The sequence below is a fragment of the Spea bombifrons genome, chromosome 3 (genome assembly GCF_027358695.1).
Source record: "Spea bombifrons isolate aSpeBom1 chromosome 3, aSpeBom1.2.pri, whole genome shotgun sequence".
Lineage (NCBI taxonomy): Eukaryota > Metazoa > Chordata > Amphibia > Anura > Pelobatidae > Spea > Spea bombifrons.
In genome coordinates this window covers 26,182,077-26,202,868 of record NC_071089.1, presented here as the reverse complement: position 1 = coordinate 26,202,868, position 20,792 = coordinate 26,182,077, and the positions used below count along the sequence as shown (strand labels likewise).

Genomic DNA, 20,792 nt, shown 5'->3' with positions numbered 1-20,792 from the left:
ATTTATTATTTTATGCTGTTGGGTAATGAAGGATCCTAAACGATAGAGGAAATGATTACATCAGTGTAGTATATCCAGAATCACATTTCAAAGTTAGAGCTGTTAGAATAACGTCACCTTAGTTTTACTGTAAAATAGTATAGTTTAGGACATAGGGGCACAGTCTGTCTTATTTTACAGTGGTAGAACCACAATAAGTGATATAAGATACACATAGATATACATAGACTTCTAAGCTACTTGAAGTTCTTCCTACTGCACTTACTGTGACTTTTCCAACCTACTTTATACTTTAATCTTGGGATATTTTTTTTCCTGTGTGCAAAACAGCCCCATTTGTAAAAAAAATACCCAGAATCTTCAGAGTATTACAGTACTTAAGTGATGTGTGAGACTACAGTCTACAGTAGTCGTGAGCTATGAATACTGTAATTCTTGCCTGTGTTCTACTAGTGCTGGGCACCTTGACTAAATTTAGAACAAACTGGTTTTCTTTCCGCAGCGTCTGCAAATTTTTCTAAGCGTATTGTATGCAGCTGAACACAAATTTAATCAGGAAGCTAGGGGTGAGGACACATCAGTTTCTCTTACATTCATAGATGTTAAGGTTTCATTCTTTTACATTTTTAGATCTTAGAAGAATGTAATTTAGTATTAAGACATGGAGGGCCTGGCTTTTCTAGATCAACAATCAGACCCAGTATTGATTGCAATGGTGAATCTAGAGTAAATGTCTAAAAGTCTCCTGGGAATTTAAATATGCCCATTATAGTATCAGACATCTGAAAATCAATGTTAATGTCTATTATACCCAAATCAAGTATTCAATTCATACACAGATTATGACAAAAATGAACAAAAAGTTAAAATGAGCAGGAAGTATTAACTAGTTTACATCGTTTAGAGTGCAAAAGCATTGTCCGAAAACCAGTTCTTACTTGTGTCTGCTATTTTTTTTTTACTAATGCTGTCCCTTTTATTAACAGCTTGAAACTATACTTAATTCTATATAGTTGCACATTGTTTTAAGAAATGCCCATTTACTGTTACTATGGAGATCAATCCGTGTTGCAAGAAGTTGTGAGCGCAGATAACCATAAGCGTGTCACTAGACTTGGGTGCTTTATCTGCGGCGGTTCCGCAAAACTTCCCAAGAGAAGAATCAGACAATGTACTCCATGGTGTCTTGGGAAGAAGGAGATGTAGAGTAAAAGGTCACTTATTTCTCTAATTGCAGGAGTTCAGAATCTCAATACTCATTTTGGCATTTTGGTATTTTCTTGTAAACCTGAAAAAGTGGAAATTTGTGTTAAATTTGTATGTGCACGCTAAATTAGTGCCAGAGAGGTGAAAATTAATTGCGTATTTTTGCAAAACAAATTGTGACCTATGCGTTACTTGTTATTTCCACAAATAAGCTTCCGTTTCACATTCTAACATGTTTACAGTACACAATGAGTTCCTTTTTTTATTATTATTATTAATATGCCTGTGTGTTATCTTAATATGCATTACCTTACATTAACACATATATATTAGTATTACCTGCCACGTAAAACAGATTATAGGACTTGTTAAACAACTGTTAAAGAGGTTTATAGTTAATTGTATAATTTGCACTTTGCCTCAACTATTTATTAGTCCTCTTTGTGTGTAATTATGTGGATTTCACCATCTATATTTTATTACCCTGTTTGCTATCAGCAAATCCGTTGATTCTACAACCAAAACATGAGTATGTAAACAAAAAAACAAAAAACTTATATTGATCATTATTGTTTTGGGGAGATTTTTTTTAGATATTTTTTCTGTTCCAATCATCATGTTCTTAGTTATTTTTATTTTACCAGTGAATTGCCATATTGCCAAAGCTATTAAATAAAAATATAGTTCCCTTTTTCTGACCAAGTTGTATTTACATTTAGGTTTTTTAGATATTTAAAGTGCATCTTTCATGTACTTCACTTTAGTAGTGTACACAAGACATACAGATGCAATCTTCTTGATATGTTAACCAAAAACTTGAGATGCATAAATCTTTTGATACAGAAAGTTTCCCACCAGCAATATAACATACAGAATACATACACTAATGGACTTATGTTAGAAATATTATTTTCAAAAAAGAAAACAAATCTAGCTTGAAAACTAGTAATTTCCAAAGACAAAATATTATCTGATAAGGGGATAAGCAGGAGTACAAATGACTACCCTCATTAAAAGGGAATATATACATTTAAAAACCTCATCCATATGGTGTAGAATCATATATGCTTGTGTATAACACTGTATGATTCATATATATATACCTTACTAGCTTTTGAAAATGTTGGCACTGTATCAAAGTAATTGCCTACGAGCACACCAAAACTACTCATTTCAACCGGTCTGTCAAGTAATTAACACTGAATGTAACATAGTAACAGCAGAATTATATTTCCCAGGTAAGGGTCTTTATATCAACGTCAAACGTGTCCAATCCACTTCTAGCTTAGTTCCTTCAGCAGGTTGACAAACTGCAGTGATATTAACTAGTTATATATGGAAAAAAATATGGACCAAAACTAAAATACGTAACCAAGGCACAAAAAAAAAGGAGAAATAAGGCAACCCACTCTTCTCTGTAATGATCCAAAAATACCAGAGAGGTGGGGATGTCGGCATGTTTTGCAACTTGTTATGTCAGACTTCTTGTTTGAAAGGAGAAAATGCAGCATTATCGGAAATAACACATGGGATAGCTGCACCTGACTTCTCTTTCATTTTTATATTTATGTGTAAATAACACAAGGAAGTATTACTGGTATCTGAAAAATATTGTTCTTTTATTTTAAAACAATTCTAGTCTTGCGTAATGACTGTGGTATATTACTCATTATATGTGTTCTAAGCCTAATCTACAAGAACGAGAAAAGTTAAAGAATCTCCTAGATCTCTTTAACTTTTACTACTGCAAGGTTGGCTCCACAGTAATGTACATTAGTTTGTCATCAGTAAACATAAGCAACAGGTATGGTTATCTATATCCCTTACCTTAGTTCTTCAAATAAAAGTTTTTGAAATAGTAATTAAACTGGAAAAATGCATTGATTACAAAAACTTCCCCATAACAGCAGCATACATTCAAAATTTCCTCGTCAACGTAAACAGCTTGTCTTTTTAAAAAATTATATATTTTTAATGCATTTTTTGTGCATTTTCACTATGTTTGATTAACAAGGAGTACAAGATCTCAGGTGAAGGAAAATATTGAGAGGGAACAGAATGTTTCCTTTGAGGTTTATGGTCCTGTTAAACCCTATTGCAAAAAACGTGTATTATCAGCTTAGACATTCCCAATAGTCATGCAATTGTGTGTAGTGAAATAGAACCGTCACATGGAAATAACACTGTAATCGATTTGAGACTGAAAACCCGCCTTCGTTTGAGTTTTATTTTTATTGTTAAGGTATTAAGGTTTGTATTTTCTAGATCTGTCATGATTTGTCATATCCAGTGAATTTCAGATAAACATCCAAAAATCCCTCAGTGACGACTGCATTAGAATTCTAACAATAGAGCAAACAGGAAGTTGGACCACATTTCCTGTACATTACATAGATTGCGTTTGCAGACTGCACACAGCTAGCGCTAGAGGTTATCGTACATTGGACCCAAAAGGTTCTGCAGAATAATACTTTACTCATTGAGTGAAGGGGTGGTATTTTGCTCCACCATTCAGCCCATTATCTGTAATAACAGACCGTTCTCATGTGTAGCATGATGGAGGGAACTCCAGGACAGCCAGCTTGGGAAGTCCCCAGGTGTGGCAGTAGCTTCAGTATAAGTAAACAGTCCAAACAATGTAAAACATAAGAGAATGTTGCTATAAGTCATATGGTTACTCTGTGGAACTGTTAACACACACACATCTATAGGTGAGTCACTTTAAGCCTTAGAAACAGCTGATTTTTAATGGAATATCTTCGTGGGCGTACAGAGGTCCTTTATCACTCCCATCACCTCCTGTGTTCCAATGCCACGTTGTGTTAACTAATCCAAGTTTAAGTTAAAAAGGCTAACTGATCATTAATTTGCAATTATGTTACACAGCTAGAAGTTTCCTTGTTGTGACCCAAAACCTTTGAACAGTAGTTTGTGTGTGTGTATATATATATCTATATATAGCTATAGATAGATAGATAGATAGATAGATAGATAGATAGATAGATAGATAGATAGATAGATAGATAGATAGATAGATAGATAGATAGATATTATGGAATATTTGTAGAGCTGTTTGAAATTATGTTTAAAAAGACATCTTCTTCCAAAATCTGATTTAGTCACTTTTTAAACCAATTGTTTAGATATAAATATAATTTTATTGTAAGTGTTACATGCAAAGCAGCCCCAAACTGTGATGCCCTTCCACCGTATTTTTCAGTCGGGATAAGGTTTTTTTTGTTGGTTTGCTGCTTTTTTTTTTTCTCTCCACACCTTGTCGACAAACCTTCTGTCCACGGAATATTATGCCAGTAGTACTGTGGCATAGCCAGCTGCTCTTTTGTGAACTTGAGACCTGCAGCAGTGAGTTCCTCCATAATGTCCTTTCATGTTATACGCGTATAAAATAAGTAAAATATGTTATCATGTTTGACAGATTTCTGTAAGTCTTTAGCTGACACTCCAGTTTTCCTGTTAAACTCACTGAGCATTCTGCGCATGCTCTTGCTGGACTCCCACTCCTAGGAAGGGCAGCAACAGAGCTGAACTGTCTCAATTTACAAACGGTTTGTTTTACGGTGGACTGATGAACAGCAGTGCTTTGTGAGTGATTTTTATAGGGCATGGCAGCTTTAACTAACAGCTTCAATCTCTCGTGTTAGCTAACTCTTGACTCCAATTAGCTTTTGGAACAGTCATTAGGCTAGGGGTTGCATGTTTTTTTTTTCTACACCAACATTGTAAATGTTTATGCTGCGTGGTCAGTAAACGCATGAAGATGTAGAATTGTGTGTTAGTTGAATCAGGCTGTGTTTGTCTATTGTCATGACTTGCTTGAAGACCAGATCAAATGTAATGATCAACAAATGCAGAAATCCAGTTATGTCTGAAGAGATCACATACGTCTTTCCTGCAACTCTAGGAATTGTAAAATTAAAGGAAGCTTGAGATGTGAATAAAGCTCTCCTAAAGAATAAATAATTAAAAGAATATTTTAAGGGCAGACAAGATGGCCCATGTTATGTCTCTCATCGCTTTTATTAGAATACTGTTGTAAGTGGGTGGAGGGGACTTCAGCACTAGAAATTCATTGCTAATTCTTTGATAATTCTACCACAAATCTGATTTTGAAAAAGGTAGATATGCAGACCATAAACAATAGTTGAATAAATTAATTTATTTATGAAAAAAATCTATGCGTGACAGATTGCCTTTAAACATTAAACACAAAGCTCCTGGGAAGTTGCGCAACATTTTTTTCTGATAAATAACAATTACAGTTAATGTTTAAAAAGAAATCCCTTATTTCTCAGCGTTCAATCTTTAAAAGGAGAACAATTTCTCTCACCCTAGGATTGTTTGTGAGATAACAAAGACAGTGGCCATGGCTTCCTGTTGGCTAGCATATCATCAAAATGTTCCCACAATCAGGGGTAAGCCTTCCTGAAAAGGTTTGAGGAAGTCTGTGGTGGATATGTGCTACTTTGTCATATGCCCATCACAAAGCCTGTTGTTGGCCGTCACAACCAACAGAAACTATCTTTTAGAAGCAGCCGGTATTGCAGAGTTTTGTCGGCTACATTACGTTTTTACACTCTGACAGCGAACAGCCACACGTATCCATCTGGTAGCCGCACACTGCAGGACCCAATCTGTCACTAGAGTGGCAATAAGGGTAAGTATCGGGAGCTATCCGGGCTTTTATTAAAATAACCTGTTTCATCTCTTAAAACAAAACAACAATCACGGTAAATGTTCTTGGGGAATGCATCATTGCAGGGGTGTCAAAATCCTGGCCTTGAGGTTCACCAACAGACCCGAAATTCTATAAATCATCCCATGAACGTAAGAAATTAGTGTCATAGGGCTGTCTTGCTTCAGGTGTATGTGTTCAAGTTAGGGTATCCACAAGTTATGCCCCATTTGGACCTCTTGGTGCCAGTATGTGTGGCTGGATTATATGCAGGTTTCAAAGACACATTTTCCTTAGCATCACCTTTTTCTATCAAATAAAAATAAAAAATAGTGTTTTTTTATTTTTAAAGCAAACATACTACAGACAGTATTTATCAAGCACATTGATTTGACATCAGTCAAAATAACCAGTGTTTAAATACCATTGTGCAGTAACAAAGTTGGCAATGAAGTCTAAATCATAAATATGTTAGTCTATATTTTTTTTCCCATTTGTGACATGTCCCCTCTAAAGATTGTAAGCATTACCATTTGCGAGGACAAAATATTAGGAAACGTCCTTAAGTACTCTTTAGCGAATCATTGTAGGGAATTTCCGTTTTTATCTGCTTTTATTTGTTTGCTTTTCTTGAAATGATAATTCTGCCTAAGTTTGTGGTTAATTTTTTCTGAGATTACAACAAAATAGTTAACTGGTTTGTTGCTGTAGTGTGTCTTAAAGCTACATTTCATTTTTTTTTCAAAAAGGGTAGTGATAAAACATAAGTAGATCTTGTAAAGATGGGACTTTTTATTATTATTATGATATTATTTATTAAGCACCAACAAATTATACAGCGCTGCACAATTTAAATGGGGCAGTTAACATATACCTAACAAATATACTTTAATACATACTGATACATTAGGAGATGAGAACCCTACCTGTGAGCTTGCCAGGTACTTTTACACAAATTTCAAGGCAAGAATAGTGGGAGTTTTTAAGGGCCCTGCACGTGAGCTAATAATCTAAGGGGTAGTATGAGTAACCGAAACAAACGGAGGAGTGAAAAGAAGGGAGTAGTAGCTCTCTTGTAGCAGTGCTTAGGGGTAAGTGGTTTCAAGATGCAAAAGAGGATGTATAAACAAAATGGGATGCGTTAGTTCTTGGTTTCAGAAGGTGACTCGCACACAGCTTGGCATGTATCAGAAAGACTACAAGGGAAGAAAGAGAAAGAAAGGTTAAAGAAGATAGTTCTGTTAGGTAAAAGGTGGCAGATTTGTGGCTTGTAGGAGGTCAGAGGGAGATCAGGACAGAGGAGAGTGTACATTTGTAAAAGGTAAATAATTGAATCACAAAATCTATAAAAGTTAGGAATCTTGCCATATATTATTTGTCTGCATTTAGTAGCATACAGGGAGCTGTCATTAGTAATTTCCATCCGTGTTTATTTGGGAGCGCTGACCTGGGTTCAAGCCCAAACCCTTGCTCAGCTTGGCTCAAAAAGAATGATGGAGAGCAAGCAGGGAGGGCTGGCAGCTTAAGGCCTTGGGGCCCTTTGCACCACCGAACCAGCCCACCGTCCATGCCCATCTTTTCCTGATTTTCTAATGCATATTGATGTAATGTGATGGGATTGGGAGTAATCAGTACAAAAAAAAAAAAAGGCATCATACACCGGACGTCTGAAAGCCACAATTTACTGCCACTAATCCTTTTTAATAAAATATGCAGATTGAAATAGAGTAAATAACAGAAAACCTTTAATTTTCCTCCCACTGGTTTCTGGGCCTAGAACGTTTTGTCCTCTGAAGTGACTACAATTTCAGGAGGGCATTTTATCTCTGGATAAGTAAAAACTACATAGTTCTATTTATTCCTGCAGTAGGTAAAGTGCCAGGAAACAGATGGCCACATACACACCAGGACAGGTTCTGCCACACAGACACCCAAACACACACACCAGACAAGGCTCTGCCACACGGACACCCAGACACACACATAACAGAACAGGCTCTGCCACACCGACACCCAGACACACACACACACCAGGACAGGTTCTGCCACGTGGACACACCAAACACACACACCAGTACAGGCTCTGGAACACCGACACACACAAACACACCAGGACAGGCTCTGCCACATAAACACACACACACCAGGACAGGCTCTGCCACATAAACACACACACACACCAGGATAGGCTCTGCCACACCGGCACCCAAACACACACATACCAGGACAGGTTATGCGACACTGGCACACCGAGCACACACACCAGGACAGGCTCTGCCACACTGGCACCCAAACACACACACCAGGACAGGCTCTGCCACACCGGCACATCAAACACACACATACCAGGAAAGGCTCTGGCACACCAAGCACACACATACCAGGACAGGTTCTGCACACCGGCACACCAAACACACACCAGGACGGACTCTGCCACACCAACACCCACATCAGTATGGGTTAACCTACACAAAGCATAAAAAATGCTTTCCACACTGGTTTGTTTTTTGTGTGTCCCCCCCCCTTGTGTATTGATGCCCCATCCAGGTCCCCCTTTGGTTTTAATGTATTCCCCCCACACCCGTGTGTATTGCCCCATGTGCATTTATTCCTCGACACCATTGTGTATTGATTTATGTAATGTCCCCAGCCAGCCCCCCTCCCTTGTGTATTGATGCCCCCTTTTCTGGTTAATGTACCCATGTGTATTGATGCCCCCTTTTCTGGTTAATGTACCCATGTGTATTGCCCCCAGCTCCCACCCCCTTTGTGTATTGATTTATGTGATGCCCCAACCACCCTGTTGTGTACTTATATCCCCCAAGGTAAGTGGGGGGCGACGGGAGGATCCAGGTCCCCTGCATCGCTGCAGGGGATCTGGAAAAAACCTTGTCTTATAATCGAGCAAATAAGGTAATTGTTGTCCTAAGACCCCCCCCTTTGAATATGGGTCCCCTTACACCTATCACCCCAACTATTTTTTTTAATACTTACTTTTCTGCTGCATTTCTTCCCTGCAGAATGCTCTTCTCTGGCATGTTCTTCCAGCTGTCATGAGAGACTAGACCGCATTATAGACGGCCCTGGCGCGGCCGCTTAATTTAGATTAGATGCTTCTGAGAGCAAGTTGGAGCCAAGATAGCCCAAGGTCCTCCTATCGCTTAACTAGCCATGTCTATCTCTAGCAACTCACAGCTGTATGGGAATTTTATAGCTGTGTCCTGATTGGCTCAAGACACCAGTTACGTTAATTACAGCTATTATGGAAACAATGCCATATAGAGACTTAGATATTTTTTATCAGATGGCTTTAAAGCAAAAAAAGGAAGGAAAGAAAGTGTAAGAACTATGTGACCGAATATTGCATAGTCATGCCACGGACATGAATTGGTGGAAACTATTATAAGACCACAGTTATTTCATTTTTCTAAATATACATCCCCTTTGGACATCAAATTTTTCAGCAGGAGCAAAGAGAAGGTTGGACTAATATGTAATGTTTCCTACTACAAGGCACACTTTTTAAGAAGCATACATAAATTAACATATATTTTGTAACAGCCTTCAATCATATTACCCTGATTTCTGCACTAGTTTTACACACCTCACAAAGGTAACCAAAATGATTTTAGTGAAAAACAAACTAAACAGGTGAAGTGTAGACGTTCAACATCTTTGCAGTCCACTATAAATTGGTAGCTTTTGCAGTGCTCAGCAGTGTACTAACACAACTACTGTATGTGAGAGTGTCAACGTGGTGCAAGTGACTAAATAGGAACACAATGCACTAATTACAAAAGACTTTACGCCTTGTTTTGTAAAGGCCTGGCCACATGTATACACAACATAATCTGTGTGGGGTAAATGGGAGGTAAAGCATATATTTGGAGACTTATCCTTGTTTGTCTCTTCCTAATTGCACTCAACAGGGGTGATTTATAAAACAGGCATCCACAACAGACATACATGTAAAGGCTACTAATTTCCTTTTAAGCCCACTTTTACGCATTGAGCCTATGACATACCTGCAGTACCTATACCAATATCTCTAGATTGTAAGCATTATTTGAGCAGGGCCATCCTTAACTGTTGTTTCTGTATTGTCATCTTATTATATACTAATTGCTATGTCCTGTCAACACTGCAGAATCTGATGTCTCTAAATAAAACAATAAATAAAAAAAACACCTCTGATGCTCCAATTAACATGCTGTGAAATTTTACACACATATACACTCACTGGTCGCTTTATTAGGTATCCCTTGCTAGTACCGGGTTGGATCCCCCCTTTGCCTTCAGAACTGCCTTCAATCTTTGTGGCATACTTTCTAGAAGGTGCTGGAAACATTCAATTGGTAATATGGGTCCCAAAGTGTGCCAAGAAAATGTACTCCACACCATTAAACCACCACCAGCCTGAACTGTTGATACAAGGCAGGATGGATCCATGCTTTCATGTTGTTTAGGCCAAAGTCTGATCCTGCCAACTGAATGTTGCAGCTGGAATCGAGACTCATCAGACCAGACAATGTTCTTCCTGTCTTCCATTGTCTGCTGTGACCTATACTTTATCGCTCTCTATAATTCTCCTTAACCCCTGTAGTACTGCCCATGTCTTACTTAGGTTTATGCCTATTTCTGACACTTTGTAAAGTAACCTTTTATGTGGAAGTGTATCAAATGCCTTAGCAAAGTGCAAATAGATCACATCTACTCCTACATCTATATTTTACTGACTTTTTCGTAGAATCCTGTTAGGTTGGTTTGACAAGACCCGTCTTTCACAAAACCACGCTTACTTCTACTAATTATATTCTGATTCGAGATGTATTCTTGAATATATGCCTTTAGCATAGTATCCTCATGGAAAAACATCCTGTTGACAAATGGCACGTCATAAGTTTAAATAGAAGTAGAAAGCAATCTAAGAACGCTTTCTTCTCCCAAACGGCGTTGCTGCAATGCCTCAATGTTGTGGCATTCAACAACACTGAAAACTGCAGCAAAGGCCGTGTCTGTTCGCTCCCTGGAGCATCAACATGCACCGTATTAAATATGGTCCTGTCAGCCTGCTTTAAAAGACCATAGGAAGCGATCAACTGTATATGACACGGGCACGGACTGAACAAATATCAAAATTACCAAAAAGAGCACACCTCTCAAATGCAGCCTTTTAGCCCCCAACAAACCCATGCACAGGTGATATCACTGTACTAGAAGATGTTGCTGAATACAACATTAGGGTGTTTGGCTCTGATGTATACCAGAAGCTGTAAATCCATATCTGAATTGCAATGTGTGTGAAAAAAAAACGCACACAAAATACTACCACAAACTTGGTGGTAAAATTAGTGCATGGAAAGGGTTAAAATAACAGCATTTGAAATACCCTGGGCTGTCTAGTTTTCAAAAATATATGATTTGATGAGGTAAATGGAATTGGCCGGCTTCAAAGATGTCCCATATAGGTTATGTTATGGGGCAGTATGACCAGAAGTTAAAATTCCAATTTGAAAAATGTGTCTTTTAGCCCCCCCCCAAAAAAACATACAAACCCATGCATGACTTGTATCACTGTACTTAGGAAATGTTGCTGAACACATATTGGGGTGTTGTTTGGCAGTGACATATACCAGGAGCTATACCTAAAATAGAATGTGCGTGAAAAAATACTGCTGCAAACTGTGCTAAAGGCTGGTGGTGAAATGTGTGCATGGAAAGAGTTAAAATGACAGCATTTAAAATACACTAGTTTTCATAAATATATGATTTTATGGGGCAAATTGAATTGGCTGGCTTTAAAGATGTCCCGGATTACACATGGGGGCAGGATGACCACATGTCAAAATTCCAACCAGGAAAATGCATACCTGCCAAAGGTTGCCCTTTAGCCCCCAAACAAGACTTATTTGCATGTGGGGGTGCGAAGGCTGGCTCATGTGGTCCATTCCACAGTAGGCGAGCTACTGTAGCTCAGATTGCCAAAAAAGTTAATTCTGGTTCTGATAGAAAGGTGTCAGAACACATTGTAGCCACAGCCCAGTCATGGTGCCCATTGTGCTCCTGTCCACTGCCGAAAGCACAATGGGCTTAAGAACGTTAAGAACGGGACCATGGAGCAATGGAAGAAGGTGGTCTGGTCTGGTGAATCATGTTTTCTTTTATATCACGTGGATGGTCGGTGCGTATGCGTCGGTTACCTGGAGAGCACATAGCACCAGGATGCACTATTGAAAGAAGGCAAGACGGCGGAGGTAGTGTGATGCTTTGGGCAATGTTCTGCTGGGAAACCTTGGGTCCTGTCGTTTATGTGGATGTTACTTTGACACGTACCACCTACATAAGTATTGTTGCAGACCATGTACACCCTTTCATGGACATAGTATTCCTTGATGGCATTGGTTTCTTTCAGTAGGATAATGCAACAAACAAAATGGTTCAAGAATGGTATGAGGAATACAACAACAGATTCAAGATTTTGACTTGGCTTCCAAATTCCCCAGATCTCGATCCAGTCAAGCATCGGTGGGATGTGCTGGACAAAGTCTGACCCGTGGAGGCCCCACCCCGCAGCTTCCAGGCCTCAAAGGATATTTTCTTGGTGCCGGATACCACAGCTTACTTTCAGAGCTCTAGTGGAGTCCATAATTCGATGGTTCAGTGCTGTTTTAGCAGCAAAAAGGGGACCTACGCAATACTAAGCAGGTTGTCATAATGCTATGGCTCATCGGTGTAAGTCAATAAATGGTAAAAATAATCTAGGTTCATGTTAACTATCACAACACAAGAGTCTGTTATGACTTGTAATTTGTATTTGTTTATTTGCTTTAAAAGGAAAGTGTAAATGTCTGCAGTGAAAGGTCAGTGACTAAAAAAACACTAATTTGACTATCGCACGTCAACCGCTGTCTCTTTAGAAATGTCAACAGGAATATTAGTTTGAGTCACTGTATCTAATGTGTGAATGTAGGATACACTAGGTCCAAACTGAATTGTTAACATCTTGCTTTGAAGAGAATTGTATGCTTTGAATAGTCAGGTTGAGACCTTAAAATATACCCTTATCAGAACCTTCCTCCTGCATTGCTAGTCTTAATCTCTATTTTAAGTAGCATTTAGTCATCTTTTTCTGTAAATACATGATGGGGAAATATTGCTTTGAGTATGCCTGTTACAGATAATATTACAATTTTGTCCCAACTAGACACAATGGTTCGGCTTCCTTGGGTGAGCAAGTGTTGAAATATCCCCCAAGGAGCATTCATTGCTTAAACTGAAAAAATAAGAGATTTTTTCCAGCAGTTTCTGCATATTTGTAGCTCTGAAAAATGTAAATTTTCGGCCTGTGGTAGAATTGTACTCAGAATTATAATCAGACTGGGAATTAACATCAGCCTCAAATTTGATAATGCAATTTTTTTGCCACATTTGTGGCATCCTAGCCCTGATTTTTATGTTCATCCCCAATTATAACTACCTCATCGTCATTTCATTTCCCGGTCCTTCATTATACCCCATAACTTCTTAGTAAGATACTTACCATGCTTTTCAACATTGACAAAACTTTATACTGGCCACCATCAGCCACGTTTACACAAACACATGCATCACTCTCAGCCAAACTAAAACACATAGCATTCTCAACCAAACAATAGACACTCAAATATATTAGACCACCTTGCTGGACAAAGGCCTATTTTAGCTATCATGTTAAGTTATAATATTACGCCTCTAAGACTCCTTGTTAGCTACCCATCTAAATTAAATTTGTGATTAGCTAGGAGATACTTGTAAACGAGTCAAAGAGCACAAAGAATAACAAGAAAAGAAAAGAAAACACAAAAATCAAAGTAATACACTTTTTGTATTTGAATCCACAACTTTTTAAGTTCATTGTTATGTATTCACAATACAGAGGTAGAAAGGGGCCACCAAAAACCTTCCACTTTTCACACTAACATTGCTTAGCTGTAGCCCTGTATTGTGCATATATAGTTAACAACAAATAAATAAAGATTGCACACAATGATTTGGTATTTTTATTGCTGGCTGAGTGCAGGTTCTCTTCCAAGTTTGTAATGAAGTGGACTAGAACAAAACTTACTTCCAGTGTTCTTATTATGAGTTTTATTCACAAATTATCAGGGGAGAAAAAGTGATGTACTAGGAAGGTGTAGGTTCGAAAGTGAAACATGGTGCAGCTATTTAACTAAACATGTGATTAGTTAAACTTTCCCATTTCCTGGAAACATCAGACAGTACCAGTAAATCTTGTTTAGTTAACTACAATATTACACTCTAGATGGCACACACCAAATAACATAAAAACATAACATTTTGCGTTAGAACAAACCCTTCCCATTGTACAGCACTGCAGAATATGATGGCGCTGTATAAAACAATAAATAATAGTAAAGTGTTCTTTTTAACTGTTACAGAAATGTTTAAGAAAGCCTTACTTATGTTTAAATTTAGATTTGCTTAATTTTATATTTTAGAGATAAAATTAAATAAAGTGATGCACACTTGTGTAAATCCATCAAGGGTGTATGGACACACTGAAGGTGGTTGTTCCCTTAACCTGTGGCACAAGGAACAATCATAAATCATAACTACTTACTAATGTCTATGTATTTAGAATGAGATGTCATAAACGTCCCTGTTGGTGTAATGGTCAGATTGCCCATATCGTGTGTGTGTGTGTGTATGTATGTGTATATATATATATATAACATACAGGTTTTTGGACTGTGATATAGTGAATTCCTGTACATTTATTCTCTATTTTTATATAAGAATTTACTGTTAAATATGTGGAGGAGAGGATTTTTGAGTTTATTGACTAATCATTATAATACAAAAGTAAATTTTTAACACAAGTGTAGTTCCCACCCTCAGGAGATGCTAATGCAGTATTGATTTTCTCCAAAAACCTGTTTCCTTTTTCCTAATATACCTCCTCCGCTGACAGCTCAGTAAATCCCCCTACTGGATAAAATCAATACCCAGAATGAATATCAAGGGTGGTAAGGAACAATAGCACCAGTGCATTAAAACCAGCATGGGACAAGGACCATCTTGGGAAACAGCCAACAGTCACAATTCTCCTTTATTTTGCATGAGAAAATATTTATTGACATTTGGCCCCTGAGGCCTCACATGCACTAGTGACAAAGTGTATCTGAGACGCATAAGTGGTGAGGACTGAGTAGATTGGATGGGCTTTTTGGAGGCGAATGGCATTGATGATTTGTGTTTTTGCACGAAAGGCATGCTTAGAACTTTATCACGCCTGAAAAATTGGGCAGCATGCCATTCTATTAACAACTTGTAGAGATTGTGTTTTGGCAGGTACCTACATGTATACACACGGGAGTTACAATAACTTGCAGAGATATAGCTGTCTATGCATGTTTTGCCATGTTTGATCCAACTACTTTTTTCTCTATAACACTTTTTTGAACACACAGAATAGGCTAAATAATCTGAATTTGCAAAGCATCACCTCAATGTATCAAATAATCTCAAAATAATCTAATATTCGTGAGCCACTCTAGAATTATGTAATAATAACAGTAAGATAAAATGAAGCAGTGTAAGGGCGTGAGGTGATTTGTGTGTTGGGTGAGGTATGATAAGTGGCTGATGTGGTGAAGTGTTGAAAATTACTGAAATAACCATAGCTTGAATGCTAGAGGTTCATACACAAAGCAAACCGTGAAAACTTCTTGCTCGCATTAGGATCACAGTGCCATGTTCACTGATGGTTCATGGAAAATGTGTGAATTAGCCTGGCTGCATCTTTGGTGGATCGGATGAGGGAAGATATATGTGTGGCCAGTTTAAACAAATACACATTTCATCTAAATTCACACCGAGTTTCTAGGTTAAGAAGTCACATTCCAAATGTGTATAAGAAAATGGCGATTCTTAATTCTTTCTAGGCTGTATGGGGGTTCTTCATAGCTAGTTAAAATAAATAAATAAATAAATAAAGCGCAAAGCGTGGGATGGAGGAAGTTGGTAGGCATAAGGAACGCATAACCTCTTGTGTCATTTAACTCCCTACCCGAAGAGGATGAGTTTCAAACTCACTTCAACACATGTACACATTACTTCAGCAAAATGAACCCCAAATACTAATAACAATACAATCTTATAATGTTCAATCCATACATGGCAAATAATAATATCCTTCATTTTATTCTTTCAAAAGAGTTTACCGTCCATGAAACTGCCCCTTTAAATAGTGCAGGTGGATTTTGTATCTCATAGCTACATGAATGAAGAAAAGTCCATAACATAATTTAACAAGGGACATGAGGGGAATCTTAGAACAAGAAGTCATAAACTAAAACTAGAGAGACAGAAGCTTAAATGTAATGCATGGACGTTTTACTTTACTGAGAGGGTGGTAGACAAAAAGCCCTGTAGATTGTAAGCTCGTTTGAGCAGGGTCCTCTTTGGCTCTTGTTTCTGTAAACGTGTTATGCTATATACTACTTTTCCTGTTTACTAATTGTACGGCAATGATGGTGCTATATCAAACAATATGTGCGTGGTAACTATATATAGATACGTGTTTGGTATCTTGGCTTACTGGTAGACGCATAGACAGACACATTCACAGTATGAAGTGTACAAGTCTGAGTTGTGTAAAGGCCTGGGTGTCGCAGTATTTACATTCAGGACAAGCTGTTTCACGGACTGTGTGACTCACAGCAGGTTTGCAGTTTGTCTGTTTATCAGAACTCACTAGTAATTATGTTTTGTTTTTCAGTTTCTGGAGCTCTGCAAGTCGGTGAAAGATGACGCCTTGAAGGTTGTTTCAGCCTTTAACATCCCACACAACTCCATCCAGGCCCCCATCGCTGGCATCCCTAATCCTAGAGCCAAGTGGGCATATTACCCCCAGCCAACGAAGGAAGATAAAGGAATGAGCCAGACATTAAACAAGATTGCTGCTAAACTGTAGATGCTGTATGTTGGTGGTGCTTTTAGCACACAGGAAAGAGAGAGAACTTAGATGAACTGTAGAAAAGATGAATTTATGCATCCTGGTCTACAAATCCCCAAAATGTTCACTATTTTATTGAAAGAACAATCTTCCTAATGAGTTTACAATCATTTAAGGTGTGCACAGTTAGACATTGCCGATTTTTAAAAATCCTTTTAATTAACAATAACTTTTTAAATGTCTAAAATACAAATTTTGAGATAGAAACATGTTTGTATGATTCCTGGGGATGTGCTGAGTGATTGCTGTAGGGTGATTGACTGATGTACAATCTAGAAATAGTAACAAGCAGAGAACAATAGTGATCTAGTCTAGATAAATGGACTGTCTTAGGTAGCCAGCGAGCTGCATAGATATGAGAAATTGCACCATATGTCACCTCCATATTCCAAGCACCTTGGACCAACACTTGGTAAAACAATTAATACTTTTTGAACAATATCAGATACAATTTTGTTAGCCAATAGTAGATAGGGATATTGCTGTTTAAAAGATATTAACCTCATACTTATAAAAATAGAATGAATTTCACGCTATAGAAATTAATGTGATTTTTGTCCCAAAGCGGTTAAAGCTTTTGTATATCTTATTAATGTATTTTTTTTTAACTGGAAAGCCGAATATGCAGAGAGGGGTATATCATTTCCACAGAAACTGGTCAGCCTTAAAAATTAATTGTGTTATTTTTCTGCATATTATAGAGTCTCGTATGGATTTTTTTTAGATGGAGAAGATGTTATGGTGATGCCATTTTAAAAAAATGTATGGGTAAAATGTATTTTATACATACAGTTGACACATTAAATATTCTTTGAATCGACAACCAAAAAAGGCCTAACATTTACCTATCCATTCTATTTTTGAGTACTCTACAAGCACAGGGACATTCTTTCTTCTCATTATAAATTACAAATATAGAAATTGTGATTCCATGTTAATTAAATTATTTTTCCGATACATGTGTTTACCCCTTCTAATAACACAAAATTAAAACATGAAAACAGACACACAATAATACACTAATGTAAATTTCAAATATTTTTGGTGCTAATATACAAATATATGTATACGTACATGTTAAACCATGTTGTGCTTTTTTTTTTTTGCTTCTGCATACAAAAATATATTGCCAAAATGATAAAATATGCAAATAAAATAAAAATATTAAATTAAATTCTACATGTGATGCTTAAGGGTTGCAATAAGTAGTAATTGCCAAATGTTTGCCATATTGCTCTTCGCTGTGTTTTTGTTATGGTTAGTGGTGATTATATTTGGTAATTTGAAATAAATGTAATGTTGGTAACCTTGATAGTATGAGTTTTAGCAACAATTTCACACGTGTGGGTTTGTGTTCGGTGTATGTCAGTTTCAGATGTGCAGTAACACCAAACGTGGGATCTCACACAGATCTTAACATGCAATAAAAAGTTCTTTAGGACAGAGTGATCATGGCTTTTCATTTAGAATTTTCACACGGGTTGGTGGCTAGTGTTGAAATCGCCCCAGTAATACCCAGTAATACCCAGTAAAATAGCTTATATCAAGACTGAGAAATGAGGGGGTTTTTTATATGTTGTGTGGAGATATGTTGGCACTAGTCATAGGGTCACATGTCTTGTGCTATGTAGGAGGGACATTATTATGATAAGAAATTGTTTTTTTCTAAGCAAAAAGTGTGCTAGAGCTTTGTCATCCTGAAATAGGTGTTGAAGAAGAATTGAAGTCTTTTTGCTCCTCATTAGCGACTCAGAAGGTACCCATGGCTTCCAGGAGCTTTGTTTAAATTCGCTTTAACACAAGGGTACATACATTTTTTTCTTCATTCAGTGCACATCAGGACATTCTAATAATACCACCTATATGACCACCACTTAATGGCCAGAGAGGTAGGGGAGTCTGCTATAACAATGTTTTCATTAAAGTATAATAGAGATGATGTCAACTTAAAATGGTAGTATATTGGATGCTTACAATGTATCTCCTATCCCGACAGACACATAACCCAGACAATGGCTATTGATTGATTATAGAAATTAAAGTGATCAAGTGGATCGAGTTTATTATATACCACTATTGGAAGTGTGCCAGGAGTTAAATGATGGGTATTTTGTTCTTAAATAAATTCAGTGGTTTAACAGATAGAACATCTTCTATGCTTCTACATCCTGTATCACAGAAAGTTATTTCTGTACCCAAGAGAAAAGATGACAATGTGAGACTTTAGAGATACATTGAAAGATTAAATGTAGCAATGAAGCATAAAACAGCTCTGATATTTGTCTGATGCTTTTTCTCATGAATAATTTCTGTCCGCCAGAAGCAGCAAGATATGCAGCAGTTCTATATGCAGGAAGCAGACGTAAACACAATGTTTTACTTGGCAAATAATAGAAGCAGAAACTGTATGAACAGCATGAACTACCATGAACCAAGATGGTACTTTACAAAGCACTAAAGGTCCATTACTAATAACTAACTAATAAAAGGACTACTACCTTGTCACAGAGGCCTCTAAAACAGACACAGCAACAGGAGCCGCAACCACTACCTGCTGTCTTGCCAGCCCTTACTATGATATTAATATGATATTAAGGGGAGACATGGGTTTGAAAGGGTTAATAGTGCAAACCAGCCCGTAGGCTCACTCACCACTATTCTCCCCAGGGTACAGAGCAACTACACCTTAACCCCAATCCTGTTCACCCCACAACATCCAAACTTTATTCACTGCCACCACCAAGGTATGTTTAACGTCTTTAAACCCTTAAGGCCAGCAGTGTTCTTATTTGTTTGTACCCAGAGCCGGCCTTAGGTGTTCTGGCGCCCTGTGCGGACTACTCCTCTGGCGCCCCCCCATCCCAAAAAAAGAAAGGAATAAAAACTTGTAACAAAACCCCAATCACTATATACTACGCCAAACATTGATGTGGTGTAGGCCTACCACTTCATTGTCTGGCTTAGTAGTAGGGATGCACCGAAAGGAATTCTAGACTGAAACCGAAAGTGCAGCATTTACCTGGCCAAAACCGAATATGACCCCCCCACACCATAAAAAAATCTAACACTTTTATTTAAAGTAAGTAACACACCAAAATAGGACAAAACAATTAAATAACAATATTATATATATATATATATATGATTAACAGCAATCACATTCCTATCATGCCCAGGCATACCCAGATTCCAGGGTGTACTCGCAGACTTGGCATGATAGGAGTATGATTGCCCTATCTACCCCTTCTCACTCCCTTCTGCCCTATCTACCCCTTCTCACGCCCTTCTCCCTATCTACCCCCTTTCCCCTGTCTCACTCCCTTCTCCCTATCTACCCTTTCCCTCTTTGAAGTTCACTTACCTTTCAGGAGTCCTGCGGTGGGGTGCAAGGCCTCTGCCTCCCAGCTCTGCCACTGTATGGAACAGTATAGAGTGATGGGAGTTATGATGTACTTTTAGAGCATAATTAGATCATGAAAAAGACATTGGAAATGGTACAGCATAACACCCATCACTCTCACACACTTACTAATCCACACGTATACCAATCCACACGTATACACCAATCCACTAATCCACACATATATACCAATCCACACATATATACCAATCCACACACATACCAATCCACACATACTAATCCACACATATACCAATCCACACATACACTAATTCACACATATAGCAATCCACACATACACTAATCCACACATATACCAATCCACACATATACACTAATCCACACATACACTAATCCACACATACACTAATCCACACATACACTAATCCACGCATACACTAATCCACACATAGACCAATCCACACATATACACTAATCCACACATATATACCAATCCACACATATATATACCAATC

General features: G+C 37.8%; 1 protein-coding gene across 1 annotated transcript in view; it reads left to right on the top strand.

Moving 5' to 3' along the window:
* The window catches only part of ACOXL (acyl-CoA oxidase like), a 123,015-nt gene extending 104,650 nt beyond the window's left edge, over positions 1 to 18,365 (top strand). The window contains exon 19 of the mRNA XM_053460798.1: positions 16,680 to 18,365. Within this exon, the coding sequence (XP_053316773.1) occupies positions 16,680 to 16,874 (195 nt within the window). The 3' untranslated portion in view covers positions 16,875 to 18,365. The remainder of the gene's footprint in view (positions 1 to 16,679) is intronic.
* Positions 18,366 to 20,792: the final 2,427 nt, after the last annotated feature.